The sequence below is a fragment of the Rutilus rutilus genome, assembly GCF_951802725.1.
Source record: "Rutilus rutilus genome assembly, chromosome: 20".
Taxonomy (NCBI): Eukaryota; Metazoa; Chordata; class Actinopteri; order Cypriniformes; family Leuciscidae; genus Rutilus; species Rutilus rutilus.
In genome coordinates this window covers 10,961,739-10,978,595 of record NC_140225.1, presented here as the reverse complement: position 1 = coordinate 10,978,595, position 16,857 = coordinate 10,961,739, and the positions used below count along the sequence as shown (strand labels likewise).

Genomic DNA, 16,857 nt, shown 5'->3' with positions numbered 1-16,857 from the left:
TACTTCGAGTGAAACTAAACAAGCCAGTGCACATTGGCGTGCAATCATTTGGATCAGCTGTTCAGCCACGCAGCGCGGGTATATAATGAGCAGTAGGTGCGATTGCACTTCAGCTTTTTGCTTCGGAGCCGATGCTGTTTAATCTACTGAATGATCAAACAACAAGCAAGCTCTTCAGGAGGATCTCTCGTGTCTGGTGCGAGCGATACAGCGAGGGTCGACTTACTTTCTCTCTCTCTTTTGTTTTTGTGTTACTGAGCAAAACTAAAAGGCTGTTTTCACAGCTGGTAACGGTGCGCCAAGAGAGCTGAATAGCCATTCTTACGGCTGGTAAGACCGCCGTGAAGAAAGACAGCGCACGACAGGTTGCACATTCCTGTCTGTGTCCGCTGCGACCGTTCCCCTGTGTGCTTCAGTACCAAGGAGAGCATTCCCCTGAAAGAGCTATACATGGGTGTGAGTTGCGTCTTTCTAAAGATGACATTCCACCCGTGTGTTTCTGGATGCGGTTATTTCCTTTCCTTACTGACGGCCACGATCACTGTCTCGCATGCCTGGGAAACATGTGAGACTCTGTTCGTGGGTGGTTCATGTTTTCGCATGGGAACATGACCATGTCGGCACGCCGGCTGACTCTTCTTTCTCCGGAAAGCTTGAGTCCCCTCTGTTGTTGGCTAGCCGCTGCTTGTGTGTAAAAGCACAGCTGCAGGTCTGCCCGACACTCTGGGAGACCGTGGAGATCAATGAGAGCTTCCACCGGGCAAAACCCGCCGGGTCTCTCGCTCCTCAGTGTGCCATGTGCTGTCGAGCTGCAGCGTGGGTTGTCGTCAAAGCACGCTTTGAACTTACGCAACTGGCCCAGCAGTTCTCCGCAGTCAGCAGCAGACTGAAGCGCCTCTCCCGAAATACCACCAGAGTGCCTCGTGGGCCGCCCCTTAGTCTACTCATCGCCAAGGGTGTCATTCCCTGCAAAAAAAACAACAACAACAACAACAACAACTACTCCGGAACAGCCTGCTCTACTGTGTCCACAGCAGGAGGATGACACCGCCCGTCTCAGCCGCTGTCGGTTGAGATGGGTGACCCGGAGATGGGTGGAGCTGCTCTCTCCCGGTGGAGGGCCGGGAAACTAATCTTTTGAGTCAAAATTCTGTTCCACCACTTGAGTCACAGTGGTACCCAAATTCTCAAAAAAAAAAAAAAAAAAACTATCCCTGGGTCTGAAAATGGCCCAGAGAGTAGTGGGAGGAGAGAATCCTCACCACTCTCATCCACATCTTCTATCGCCTGTGGACAGCAGCGTGCAGTTCGACAACGCATCCAAGCCGCCTCCTGCCCCGTGGAACCAGGTAAGTGTTGCACAGCACACCCTGTGTTCCACCTCGCTGCCTCACTGCGGGTAGGCCTACGGTCCCTTTGGTCCTGCTTGTACAGTCTCTGCGAGCCTGTTTAGCGCTCCCCAGTCCATCTCGCTGGCTCATTCGGACCATCAGGCTCGGCTATGCGATTCAGTTCGCCCAGCATCCCCCTAAGTTTCGGCCATCCACTCCACTACAGAGAGAGCAGCCGATGCCCATGTCTTGTGGGTGGAGATCGCAGTCCTACTGACACGATAGAGCCAGACCCACCAGCCGATATGAGGTCAGGGTACTACAGTCCCTCCTTCATTGTACCCAAGAAAGGCGGTGGGTTACGACCGATCTTGGACCTGCAAGTTTTGAATCGGAGTCTCCACAAGCTACCGTTCAAGTTCGGGGAGGCTCAGGTAGACCTGTTTGCCTCCTCAGAGACCTTCCACTGCCAGCTGTTTTACTCCCTCACCGAGGGAACACTCTGCACGGACGCACTGGCTCACAGCTGGCCCCGGGGCATCCGCAAATGTGCGTTTCCCCCAGTGAGCCTACTTGCACAGACCCTGTGCAAAGTCAGGAATGACGAGGAGCAGATGGGACGCGGAGGTTCTAGGTGACTTACCCCCAGAGGTCCTTAACACCATCACTTCTGCACGGGCGCCGTCCACGAGACGTGCGTACGCCTTGAAGTGGAACCTGTTCGTCGAGTGGTGTTTTTCTCGCTGAGAGGACCCCCGAAGATGTTCGATAGGGTCCATGCTTTCCTTCTTGCAGTAAGGGTTGGAGCGAAGGCTGTCTCCCTCCACCTTCAAAATACATGCTGCCGCTATTTCAGCATATCACGACCACATAGATGGCAAATCAGTAGGAAAGCACAACCTGGTCGTCAGGTTCCTTAGGGGGCGAGACGGTTAAACCCTACTCGACCCCCCTCCACACCCTCTTGGGACCTTTCTCTGGTGCTTCAAGCACTTCAGGATGTTCCCTTTGAGCTTTTGCAGTCAGCAGACTTAAAGCTTCTCTCTTGAAGACTTGCGATTGCACTGGCCTCTATCAAGAGGGTAGGGGACCTGCAAGCATTTTCGGTCGACGAATCGTGCCTAGAGTTCGGGCCGGGTGACAACCATGTTGTACTCAGACCCCGGCCTGGCTATGTGCCCAAGGTTCTTACCACTCCCTTTAGGGACCAGGTAGTGAACCTGCAAGCGCTGCCCCTGGAGGAGGCAGACCCAGCCTTGGCTTTGCTCTGTCCCGTTCGCACCCTACGTCTGTACGTGGACAGAACTCAAAGTCTCAGGACCTCAGACCAGCTCTTTGCCTGTTACGGAGGCCAGCAGAAGGGAAAGGCTTACCAAGCAAAAGGCGTCCCCTGCCCGCTCAGGCTGCATGCTCACTCCACAAGAGGTGTTGCATCCTCCTGGGGGCTGGCACGTGGCTCCTCGCTAACAGATATCTGTAGAGCTGCGGGCTGGGCGACACCTAACACGTTTGCTAGATCTTATAGCCTACGTGTAGAGCCGGTCTCCTCCCGTGTTCTCACCCTAAACAGGTAGAAGCACTGAGAGGCCCAGCTCTGTCAGCTTGCTGCACCTTACTGTGCTCCTTATTTCTCCAGAGTGAAAAACCTGTGAGTCCTCCAACACCCTCGGCCCGGACATGCCGGAGCGAGGCCATTATCCGATGAATTCTTGAGAACCGGGATTAGGCTGGGTTCTATATGTGTGACCCTATGGGGATCCCATATGTGTATTCTTCCACGGCTGCTCCTAATCGAAGACTGTGTCTTTCCATTGGGCTAAGTCACTCAGTATTCATATGCAGTACAACTTTCGAGCTAGTCCATATGTATTTTCCACATAACTCCTCCGAAGAATGTGGCTTCTGCAGCGTTCCCTTTTTCCATAGAAAGGGAACGCTTTCCCAGTGTTATCCAAAAATCTCACTGTGTGGGTTATCACAGAACAACAATGACAGGCATACTCTGTGTAAGCCCTCTCCTATCGTCCTTCCAGGCAAGAAGGGGTAGAGGCTTGCACAGGGCGCTGGATGGGGTGCAGCAGCTGTGGCGCTTTGGTAGGGATTCCTGTTGACGGTCACGACGTACGCCGAGAGTGACCGACTGATAGGGAACGTCTCGGTTACGTATGGTAACCCTCGTTCCCTGAAGGAGGGAATGGAGACGTACGTCCCGCAGCCAGCTCATCGGCTCGGCTCCTCAGCAAAAAACTAAAGTGCAATCTCACCTGCTGCTCATTACATACCCGCGCTGCGTGGCTGAACAGCTGATGCAAATGATTGCACGCCAATGTGCATTGGCTTGTTTAGTTTCACTCGAAGTAGACTGGGCTCTCTAGCGAGATTCCTATTGTCGGTCACAACGTATGTCTCCGTTCCCTCCTTCAGGGAACGAGGGTTACCATACGTAACCAAGACGTTATTTTAAATTGTAATAAAATTTACTGTTTTTACTGTATTTTTTATCAAATTAATGAGGCTGCTTTGTGAGGATAAGAAACTTCTTTTTTTAAATCATACCAACACAGAAACTTTTAAATGGTAGTGTATATGTTCTTACTAGTAATTATTGTGGATGGTAAAATTGGGAAAAAATAAAAATAAAAAAAGGGAAAAAAATATTGGTAAAACCTTTTAAATTGTTTTGAGTCTTTGAGTTTTGTGAAGTGCATCCATAAGTCCTACTGTGATTCTGACTGCAATGTTTTGTATGAAGCCTTTTATCTATTATAGATTGTTTCTAAACCACAGACAGTGCATGGTGATGCTGAAAATTACTCAATTGAGGCAAATGCAACATTTAAATTTTTTATCGAGGACTTGTTTCTTTGAATCCGCAGTGCTTTATGCTGACTGAAAGCAGGCTAACGTTTATACTGCTCACTAAGCAAACGTGTAATTGAGTAGACAGCCCTGTTCCCCTCTTCTGTCTAAGTCTTCTCTGTGTCATCTGCAAATCTCCTCTGTCAGGTTAAGGAGGCTGAGAATAGAAGACATAAGTTGATATTTGCTAAATAGGATGTGCCCATTTTGCCTAAAGGGAAGTGCGACAAAATCATAAGACATTGCATAAGAGGTAAGAAAAAAAAAACTGACAAAATGGACCTGTATGCGTCTTGAAAAGTATATATTGAATTATATTATAGCAAATTATTGATAGTACATAGTACATAATTATTGATTTAAGTTGGATCTATCTTCTCTTTATCACAACAGTAAAAGCCACAGTATCAACCCAAAAAAAGCCACATGAAATTCAACACAGGCACCCACACCTGTGCTTAAAAGATCTCGGACACCATTTTGAGGCATTCTCAGGAGAGTCCTTGTCTTGTCCCTGGGAGCTAAAAGCAGAGGGTGAGACTGATTTTGCTGCTTTGAAGATTGATGTTGGTGTTTAAGACGCCTCTGAAAAGCAGACAAGACCTTCGGGCTAATCTAGCCTTAGATGATAAAGACGCTCACCTGCTCGGAGCTGATAGCATGGCACTGCTAGCGAACACTGTAAAGAGAAGCCACCTCTATATGTAGCAATACTGACACTTCAACATCCTCATTTCAGCTGCCAGAGATGACCATCTTTTAAGACCTTATATAACCTTGAGTCAAAGTGTTGTGGCAAAAATATTCATTAAACAATCAATCACTGCGTAAGAGACACTCTGAAATTCAAATGATCATTAAAAAAGTAGTTTATTCTTGCAAGAAGGCCCAGTTGCCACACAGAAGTCAAAAGTACAGTCTGTGAAACAAGTGCGACGAGGAAGGGAGGGCAGAGGAGTCTTTATACTGCTTTCAAGGTCTTCTGCTTACAGGCCCTTATCTAAACAAGGGAAGGTTTCTCTGCTAGTGATCTAATCCTGCTGAGTTTATTCTTACAAACTCACAAGTTCTAAATTGGACGGCCTCTGACCCTAGGGGACATAGGCACCTTTTCAATCTGCCTCCTCCTGACGTCTCACCCGTTTCCCAGTGTTTAAACGAAAAAACACACACACACATTAGTCATATGTTGGCAGACCATGTACAGTCCAACAAAGAGTCATTTCAATGTCTTACTGAAAGTAAATGAAAATCAATACTGTAAATCAATGAAAACTTAAAAATTGCCATAACAAAAGTTTTCGCAAATATGTACAGTGGCACTCAATCGGTGCTTTCCTAAGGATGTTTGATAGAGATATTACAAGGTTAATATTTGAGATGGCTCATGCCTTTTCAGGATAAAAACATTGCGGAGAAATTAGCATTTTACAAGAAATTCATCACAAAACTGAACTATAACTGAATAATAATGAAATCCAATGTCATGATGTTATGCTTTAAGGTAATTTGTGCGATATGAGATGATATTTACACTGTGTAACAGGCCAGATAAACCCGGGCTTCAAAGATAAACATTGTCAAAGATCTATTGCTATTCTGACCGAAAAAACAAACAAACTAACAAATAAAAAATAAAAAAAAAATTTGTATTAAACAAAATCTGAAGCATCAAAATTTTATCACAACTTCGAAATATTTTACAATAAAAATAATTTAAATAAATAAATCCCCTAAACATATGCTAATCCATGTCTGAAGAAAATGGGACTATCTTGTTCAAAATAATTAATTCCTGTAACAGGGAATTATACTAATTACCATACTGTGGCAGAAAGGTCAAATAAACACACCCACTTCAAGCCTCAAAACAACCTGATATTTCATAAATTAGCATCAATTCATTGTACTCTGTGCAGGCGTATAGGGGTTTGGCCGATCGGCGTGGAATGAGCCACTGTCAAATGATAAAATTACCCAACATCTGGCTGACAGGAGACGCAGTGTGTTTACAACTGAACAGGCGACAAGAAGGCAGTTGGGAATAATCCTCATTTGGTGGTGGTGCTGTAGCGCTCTAGATTTATCTAGAAAATACAGTGCATGTTTAATATGACCAGGCTAAGTATATTTAACAATTACGTCACTTGGTGTTCAGTTTCACCATGTTTGTCTGGGCCATTGAAAGCTTGTATTAACCAATGCATGAATTATAGAGCAAAAAAGCCAGAAAAAATTAAATATGCAGGGTCTTTTTTGTTTATTTATACATTTATGGCAAGACAACAGCAAAACTTAATGAGGTTAGTTGTCAAAATAGTGCTAAATCCCTGTCTGCTGGGGGGAGACCCTATTAGGAGATTCATAGACATCTGTACAAGACGTCTTGTGCATCATCATTAGAATTTCAAAGTGGTTTTGATTGTTTGATCTCATATCCAGAAATTATTGTTGGGAGAGTAATTATCATAAACCCAGTTCTAAATTTGTTTTCCACACTCTCGGTTATGATCCATAATTAACTATACTGGAGAGATTACATTATTTCTTCCTTTTTCGGATGAGGAATCAGCATGGACTTTCTCCCTTTGGGAATTTTATGGATTTTAAGTGCCAACCCAAAAAAATAGCACAGCTACTCTATATATTACATCCATCCGTGTGCCGACAGACTGAGACCGATATCCCCTTGATCGCAGCTGCAAAGAAATTATATTACATTTGGTGGAATGAAATGAAAATCCCACCCTCCCCCTCAATGTTTTGCACTTTAGAAAGGAGGAGGAACGAAATAATGAATTAAGCCCATTTGAGGATATTGACTGATTCCCTGAGTGCTCACGGCGCCGTCCGTCCGTAATCTATCTCCGAAATAATCATTCATGCTCTAAATACATCAGAGAGAGAGGATCATAAAAAAAAACACCATTCAGCTCCATTGATTTGCATTGTTAATTTCCCACTTGATGGCTTCAGAGAGAGGGAGTGATGAAGGGGCAGCAATGGCGGACTTGAAGTATCCAACGCGGCAAATCACAAGATAGCCGCTGTCAGCAATGAGGCTTGACAATGAGGCAACACAATTAAGCAGCAGTAGGAGTGGAGTGATGCGGATCTCACATAAAACTTGTGAGATCACAACTTATCAGCCTCCACATAAACATAAAAGCACAGCAGAGATAAAGTCTGCGCTACAAGATCTTTATCAGATGCTACAGCCGGCCAAAAGCGACTTGGCTGTTTATGGATATGACTGGAGCAGTGTGGGATAGATACGGCTGGATCTGACATCATCACTGCCTGATACCTGAGCTCTGTTGTGTTGGGCGGAATGTAAAAAATGACTGTGGATGTGTGCAGCAGAAAGAGGTTAGGGGGAACTACAGCAGAGCTTGGCCGATATGTGACAGACATCATAAATAATGTAGACATATCAGCTAACTAAGATCCGGACACAGCGAAATGCACAATGCACACACAAACAAACAAACAAATACGTACAGCTTCCATTGTAAGAATACTTAAGATTGCAGTCGCTTTAATATCAGTGGAGTAGACAAATGCCCATTCCTACTTAAGCAACATTCAGAATTGAAGACTGGTTCTCTTAAGATTTATTACATTTTATTAAACTGGCCACACCCACAGGAATTTGAATTACGTGAAGTGGAATTTACTGAATTACAATTTAAAGTATTTCAACAGGCATTGTGAGAAACAATGTGTTCTTCCACCCTAGTTCATCATTTTGTCAAACATATAAAAATAAACAACAAACTTCTATAGGTGATATTTCAATATAATACTTTTCAATACGATATACTTTTCTGTCTGTCTGTAAAGCCTATAAAACCTTAAAATTTACTCAACATTCAAATTTGGTCTTGACAAACCTACCTTTCATTTGTAATGTTTTACTGTACTGTAATGTTTTATTCTAGCTTTAAGCATTTTTTTATCAACACTTGAATGTGGGGAAGTTTCATAAAAAAGCAAAGACTTTTTTTTCCAAAAAGATTTTTTGACAAAGACTTTGTCCAGATCGGATTCAGAACGATGACCAAAACATAGGTGGAATACATTAAGCTTGCACAGTCGTATACCTCTTTGTGGGTTTGACATTTCATTCAGTAACATTAGGCAGTTTTGATTCATATGCCATTAAATGTTTGATGATCGTGTTAGATTACATGTGTGTAAGCAATGCTTCTATCGCTTGCTTCTGTTTCATAGCTTTCATAGTTTCATAGATCTGGAGTGTTGGTACTATTTAAGAAGATGCGTAACAAAGGCCCCCACTGTATAACAGCGAAAACATATATTGCCAGAAAAACTTGTCAATGGTGGGAAAAAAGTTAACTGAGTTGTGAATGGTGCAAAACACAGCTACAGATAAATCAGTGTCAGGTGGTCACATTTTGGCCATTGCATTGAATCTTACAGTTTTTATTCAGTGCCTTGCACCACCAAAGCTGCATTTCTAAAGTGCTGTCAAGTTGAAAGGAGCACTTTTAAAAAGTGATTCTCAAAAAAAAAAAAAAAGTCTCAAAACCCATGAATTCTGTTCCATTCATTTGCACTCCATCTAGCTCTCTGAAAGGAAGAATGTGCCCTGTGTGAACGTCCTGTTATACAGCTCAGACCATTTTGTGCTGACCTGAACTGAAACCACCATGAACAGTGTTGACACAAATTGCTGTCTGAAGAATCGACTTGCAAGGTAGCCACCGAGAAGAGAGAGAAAAAAAAAAGAAGAGGTCTTTTTGACATGTACTGTGTAGCAGTTACTGAATTTCAACTGGTGTGAAGTGTTTTGAAAATGAAGATTGTTTTGATGATCAGGACTATCACTCGGGTTCTCATGCCAAACCCTACAATGAAGTACACAACACTCTCAATTGATTAATTATTTAATGTAGCTTTCTTATCAAATCACACTGTGATTCTATTTCTCTGATCAAAATGGCTTTTCGGGCACTGAATGAAGTGTGAAGCTTGTTTTTTTTTTTTTTTGGTTTAAGCTATTCCATTATATAAATGCTCGTTCTACAAGAAGATATTTGCTGAAAAGAAAAACTGTGACAGCCATTGCAGAAAACAGCATGCATTTAACTCCGATAAACCCACACTTACGGCTCTCGATATGCTTTCAATTACAGTGGCCTCGATTACTGTATTGATTATGAAACGCTCGATGACTCGTTTGCAAATTCCTATTTGCATTTACGTAGCCTCTAAAATGACACACAAACGAAGAAATAAAAAGAGAGAAATGAACCCTGTGAGGGTTAATTGGTTTGTGCAGACGGGTAATGAAGGAAAATTGTGGCGTTTATTGTTGTGCCTCTCTCATTAAAACAAGGCAGTTCGGCTGGCATGCAGGTGACATTTACACACCCATCAGACACTGCGAGGAATGCGTTATAAAATGAGCAACTTTACCCAGTGTCCTCCCATCTGGGCACAGTAACGCCACATGACAGTGAGTTTCATAACCTATAATGAGGTTAAAGTCATAAGACGGTTTACAAAGATCAACCATACCCAGGAGCAACATGGGAGGTCACAGATGGTAAAAGCAATAACATCCTAGCTAGTACAAACCTGTAAATGCAAATGCATACGGCCACTCAAACACATTGAAGCTAAATTGCCTTTCATTGGTTGCACAAACTGCAAACTGAAAGACCCGACCCAAACTCCTGCTATTGGTTGAGCCATAGTATTAAACACTTCAGCTCTAAACCTGAAATCATGGGCAACATATAAAGAAACCCCAGGCAATAGCCAATACAAGTATGGACATGTCAATGAGCAAAGGAGGTGCTAATGTACAGATGTTACCTCTCTCCTGCGTGATGCCCAGCACGTCTGTTTGACTTTCCAAACCACAGCAGCAACCAGCAGCAGGGACAGGAAACAGCTGGAGACAAGACACATGGAAAATCAATAGATCAGTCAATCAAATAAGATTCATGAGTTCGTATTTGCAATTGTGGATAACATTCCACTAACCTTCTAGGCTGGACTGGGGACAGCTGTTACATATTTGTATTTCAATCACACAATCAATGATAAACAAGTTCATCCAGCATGAAAGAATCAATGCCGTATGGAACAGACCGTTACGTCAATCATTTACGCAATACCGTCCTGTGCAGTGAAAAACAAGCACATCTGCACTGCAACAGGTCTGATTTCCTCTCGCACACATACACAGACTGCTCAATGGCTATTTTCAGCAATTTAGATGATGTGTGTTATGATGTTATAGAAAGTCGACCTTGAGTAGAACTGGTTGTTGTGAAAGGACATCTAAAAGCAGAAATCCCTCTTTGTGTTTTACAGTACTTACAAATGGCAGAAGGGGACAAATGCATGGAACTAAAGTAAAAGGAAAAAAATCATACAGTACACAATCTATTTGGTTGTTGTTGTTGTTTTTATCCTCGGTTCACGGCCAGCACCTGCTGCTGAAGTATGATAAAGCACCGGTGAACAAATGTCAGAATGTGTGCCTGCAATGTAGGAGGATTGAGTCATACTATATATATTTAAAAAAATTAAGACAATCACCTCCTCTAAGACCTACAAGTGCTTGACTTTGTAACAAAATTGTTTTTATGTCCTGTAATGTTTCTGTGGAACTGTGAGCAACCCTAATTTGTTGCATAGTTGTAATTATTTGTAATTATCCATAACACTAAAAAATCAACTGCAAAAGCGTCAATAAAATATCAATATTGGTGTATATTCCTATTTTTTTTCAAGGTAAATTTGATTTCTCATGTCATGACCCCTTTAAATGTTAACAACTTCACAAGCACTAGCAAATTCAGTACTAGTATTACAGTGCATTGTAGAAATGTTATGAAAAATTCTGTTCATTTAAACTAATGGTATACATGGTAATCAAAGGGGGGGTGGAGCTTAACAAAGGGTCAAAATACTGACATTAACATCAGAGGAACAGGGGGCAACTGGGGACAATGTCATCTACCCATCATTCACATTCAAACAGAGCCTCCATTCAGCCAGCATTATTACAAATACATACCATCAACTCCACAGAGACACTGCCTAGAGGAAGAATGTTCATTCTCAAATTATACAATCTGAGGCTTTGTGAGGCTCTGCAAAAATATGGAATGTATAATATAAGTATATGGGGTATTATACAATGATGAATTTGAATCTGCACCATGGGAAGGGTTTAAACCCTACTGCAAGTGCACATCTTGGGGATGTCTTGGGCTCTTATATTGTTCTCCTAGTCTCTTTGCTTGAGCACCATATATTAAGGGGACTAGCTCATTACATCTGAAGCTGTTCAAACGCTAAAATTAGCTCTGGACTAATCATAGTGTAGTTGAGGTAATACAAGAGCCTGAAACTGCCTTTTCAACCATTTCATCTACCATATTTCAAAACCCAATCAGCACAAGTCAGAGGTCCCTTATTAAATCTATTAATGATGAGGGCAATTAATTCCTAACGAGCTGGATAATAGTTCTAATGGATGGAGAATGAGGCCCAATTCTGCCAGAGCACTTTCACTGAGAAAGTTATAAAAGCACATTCTTTTAAGTGGTATGACGAATGTCCTGATTGAAGGTAGACACCATATTAAATAAAAACCAGGCTGGCCATTCAAGTGGACATTTCATCTGGAAACGAAAGTGATCTGTACCTTGTCAGATTTTTTTTTTGCAAAATGTGCTGCTGTACCTTTAAAGCATGCCAGCATATCAATGACAACTTAGCAACTTATCTACCCCTAAAATGTACATATTACTACCTTAGAGTAATATATACTCTAAAGGTAGGCCTACTATTATGAACCTTTTAGGTTTATAAAGTATAAGTGGCCAACTAAAAAACGGTTGTTTTTTCCTTTGTTATTAACTCAGGATTGAGTTACAATTGCTGTACATATTTAGGTGTAGTGTAGTGTTTTGTGTAAGTGTGAGACTGAGAGAGAGAGAGAGAGAGAGAGAGAGAGAGAAAGAGAACCAGTTTTCAAAATAGAAAAACTTTAGAAAAATGAAGAAAAAAGAATCCTACAATATTAGTATTTATGGAAAAAATAAAGGGAAAAAATGCTTTAACACACACACACACACACACACACACACACACACACACACACACACACACACACACACACACACACACACACACACACACACACACACACACACACACACACACACACACACACACACACACACACACACACACACACACACACACACACACACACACACACACACACACACACACACACACACACACACACACACACACACACACAACTCATTGTCATGCAAGAAACCAGTATGAGCTTTGTGACAAATTCTGACCCATCTAAATGTCACAGCAAAAACCGAGACACCAGGCAACTTTTTTCCAATCTTCTATTGTATCACATGATCCCATGTGAATTGTAGCCTCAGTTTCCTGTTCTTAGCTGACAGGAGAAGCACCCAGTGTGGTCTTTGGCTGCTGCAACTCATCTGCTTCAAGGTTCGATGTGTTGAGCTTTCAGAGATGATCTTCTGCAGACCTCAGTTGTAACGAGTGGTTATTTGAGTTACTGTTGCCTTTCGATCAGCTCGTACCAGTCTAGCCATTCTCTTGTAACGTCAATTTACCCCAGAGATGGTTGTGCGCAAAAATCCCAGTAGATCAGCCGTTTCTGAAGTACTCAGACCAGCCCGTCTTGCACCAACAACCATGCCACGTTCAAAGTCACTTAAATCACCTTTCTCCCCCATTCTGATGCTCAGTTTGAACTTCAGCAGATCATATTGACCATGACTACATGCCTAAAAATACACTGCCATGAGACTGGCTGATTAGATATTTGCATTAACGGGCATTTAAACAGGTGTATCTAATAAAGTGGTCGATGTGGAGTCACGTTTTGTAGAGTCCGATCAGCTTGTAGTATTGATCTTTGCAGGTAGCAACAAGAGTCTGAAGCATGAAAGAGGTGAGGCAATCTACCAAAGCTGCCCGAGAGAGCAAACAGCCTACAAGGATTACACAATCAATATAGACAACCTGAGCTGAGGATATAAACATGCACACCATCACAGTCACTTCCTGCATCTATTTGTCATCCCACCCCGGTCCTGCTTATGTTTATGAGTCACAATAATGCATAATCTTGTATTCACTCGCTCTAATAGGTACAGAGGACAAAAGCCCCATTACACCCAAATAAGGAGTGGGAGAGAACGAGCTTTAGTCAGTTACACAAGTCAAATGAATTGCCTCCAGTCGCCAGCCAGTGAAGCACAGACATTCAGGACGTAAATAACATCAACGGCAATATGAGTACGCGCTTCAGCCCGTGGATAACTTCTGTCCTGACGGAAGCCAGGAGGGAAAAAAAGAGAGGTGGATGAACGTTAATCAACATAAAGAGAAAAAGAGTGCGTGTAATTGGGCTAAACCGAATTGCGGTGTCACCAATTAGCTGGAGGAGTGGGTGAAAGGCTTAAGCAGTCTTTAATTGTTACTGTTTTTCTTGCTCATTTATTGGAGCTCTAAGAGAGCAGAGACAGCAAAAAAGAAACTCTTCAAAGAAACCATATTCAAAAGGCATTTTGGAAGCTAATGAGGGACTACAGTGAAACACAAATATGTTCAAAAGTACAGACTTTGCTCAAAGTACACACCAGTTACTGTATGTCTAAAAGGGGTTCTTCTAAACATACATACACTATGTATTGTTCTTTTATTCTCATTGTACCATTTATTATTTTAATTGTCTTTATTTTCATGAATACTTTTTCTACCTAGTCTGTGTAGCGGTCTCTTTGTTGAGGAAGACAAATATTTGAATGGATTGAGAAAAAGAAAAAAAACCTCTGGGATGAGAATGACAGACAGCAGAGTTTACAGACTGATTAAAAAGCTCATCAAATGTCTCTAGATGAAACATAAAGAGACAAATATCCATCTTCTTGCTTGAGGCTTGCAGCCTACAGTCTCTCAGGAGGGTGTTCTCAAATTTTAGGAAGATTTTGAGAAATGCAATTCTAATTAAGTTTATGTTATGAGCTGGAGGTAATATGCTAATCAAATGCATGAATAAGATGATGAAAAAAAAAAAAAATCTTTTACTGGCTAACTTTAATATAATAATTTTATTCTTCCACCAAGTTTTTTGACAATATACTATAATGCTGCTTTCCATTAAACAGTTGCTGGGATGACGTAATTGTTTAAGCCAACACGAAAGCTAGCATCACCATGGATCCCTCAACTTATTACATTGGCTTTTGGAGTATTGCAGAAATTAAGAAATTATTTATTTATTATTCAAACACGTTTTATTCATCAAAATAATCTTTACAAATCAACAACTTCAATTAAAATCAATTATGAATTTCGAAGCCAAAATAGTAAGACGCTAAAAAGCAAATGAATAAATAAATAAATACATACAAGTGGGGCTTTATCTATGTGAAAATATATTGAGCCTGTGTTACCCACAAACCTTATTTCAAGCATTTAACCAAAAACCCAGTCATAAAACCAATTGACACCATTAGTTCAATAATGCTAACTCACTGATGATTTTAGGACTCTAGCACTCTATGAAACATCACTTAAATCTGACTTCCAACTTCAAAAAGTATGGCGGCACCCAATGAGATATACAAAGTTTATGATAAACATTAAGTTTTAAGCAAACAAAATGCATCAATCAGTCAAATTTGCATTATTGATGCTACATCAAATGATAATCAGACTTGTTTAGGCAAATGTTTGCAAATACAGATGTGTAAAACACTGTAAATGATCCTCTATTACCTTGCAGAACATCCTTGTTTATCCTCTAAAATGTGCTTAATGGGACACCCCTCTGTTGACAAACAAACAACTGCTCAGCGAGCAATTAAATGCCTTAATAGATAAAGAGCATAGACATCAAGTAGGAATATCTCACATCCGACTTTGAATGGAACAAATTGTGAATGCAGAATGAAGTTGATATGAAATATAATTGGCTTTAATCTCTGTAGTAAGTAGTTTACCAGTAGTTTGTGTTCCGCTAGAGAAGTGTTTGTTTACCTCTTTAGCGTGTCTGGTGCACTGTGGTATATCCATCATCCTGACAGCCAATCAGGTTAGGGAGTCAGAGTTACACGGTTACTGTGACATCCAGACAGAAAATGCTTCAAAGGCCAAAAAAAATAAAAATTGAAGGGAATGTGCACTTTTGTAGCAGTACTAGAGGCAGGCCAGTGTTTAAATATTGTCATATAAATATTCAGTTAAATCAATGCAGGGTAATTTCACTTATATTCAGATGTTACACAGTTTTGCTCTCGACAATAGACTGTACTGAATTTTTCAAAAAAAATTATGAAAAAATTATAATATATATATTAGGGCTGGGGGAATTACCGCGTTAATCTTTGCGATTAATTTGAGATGTTTAACGCATTAAAAAATAAATAAAATAACGCAATCGGCGCAGCACGAGGCAAGTTTTTTGCCTCATTTTGGCCGAAAGAGAAAAAAGGCCGAAAATATGCCGCCCCGCCCCTCCGTGTTCGGCGATCATGTTTCATTCTCGCGCAGCTTGTTTAGTCATTTCACGGGCGGCTCTTTTGCGCCGAGCTCTCCGTTCGTGTGTGTGTGTGTGTGTGTGTGTGTGTTGGCGCGCTGCACTCTCTGCTCAATATTCTGCTCCGTGTTTGCGCTGCGCATTCTGCTCTGTCGTTCACGCTCCAATCATGTACCGATCACTCACTGGAAAAGCAAAGTCCGCTCAAATAACGTGAAATTTCGCAGTAGTAGACTTCTGTTTGCAATAGCTGGTATAGCCATGCTGGGCAACAGTGGTAAAATGACCTGCTCTGATCACATGCACTGATGATAATAATAGCTTTTTATCAATTAAAAAAAATCAATTATTGATTTTGGCCAATAGGCTTAAGTTCTAAACTAATCTAGACTTTTTGATGACCTTGATGGTTTTAATATTCAACTTATACTTTGTTTATAATGATGCTGCATGCATTTTATTTGATGGGAACAACTATACTCTGTGGTTCTGAGGAGAGTCAGAAAAATGCAACAAAAAAAAAAAAAAAATGATTACAGTTCACAAATATTATTTAAAATATATTTCCTTTGTGTTGTTTAATTTAATTAGGTGATTCTACATTTAAATATTGCTGATTACAAGCTTGGGGGAAAATGCGATTAATTGCGATTAATCACAGCAAATTGTGTGATTAATTAGTTAGAATTAGATTTATTTATTTTTTTAATTAGATTTTTTTTTTGTTGTTGTTGCATTTTTCTAATCGATTCCAAGCCCTAATATATATATATATATATATATATATATATATATGAAGAGTTCAGATACAAAAGCCTCTAAGTGCCATCTGAAATTTTCTTCTAGAATGATCATTTTTATCAAGCTCGTATATATAAAGATTACCTATTAATTGTCATTTAAGTGAAATTACTGAACTTAAATATACGAGCTTGATAAAAATGATCAATCTATAAGAAAATTTCAGATGGCACTTAGCATCTGAACTCTTCATATATATATATATATATATATATATATATATATATATATATATACAGTGTCCAGAAAATGTGAAAGTATAAATAAATATATAATTTT

The 16,857-nt window shown here is 40.8% G+C and overlaps 1 protein-coding gene across 2 annotated transcripts in view; it reads right to left on the bottom strand.

Annotated features, from left to right (window-relative positions):
- Positions 1-16,857, bottom strand: part of atrnl1a (attractin-like 1a) — a 266,096-nt gene that overhangs the window by 106,918 nt on the left and 142,321 nt on the right. For both annotated transcript variants that reach the window (XM_084390795.1, XM_084390794.1), the window contains exon 27: positions 10,035-10,113. In XM_084390795.1, coding sequence (XP_084246921.1) covers positions 10,035-10,113 — 79 coding nt within the window. The remainder of the gene's footprint in view (positions 1-10,034; positions 10,114-16,857) is intronic.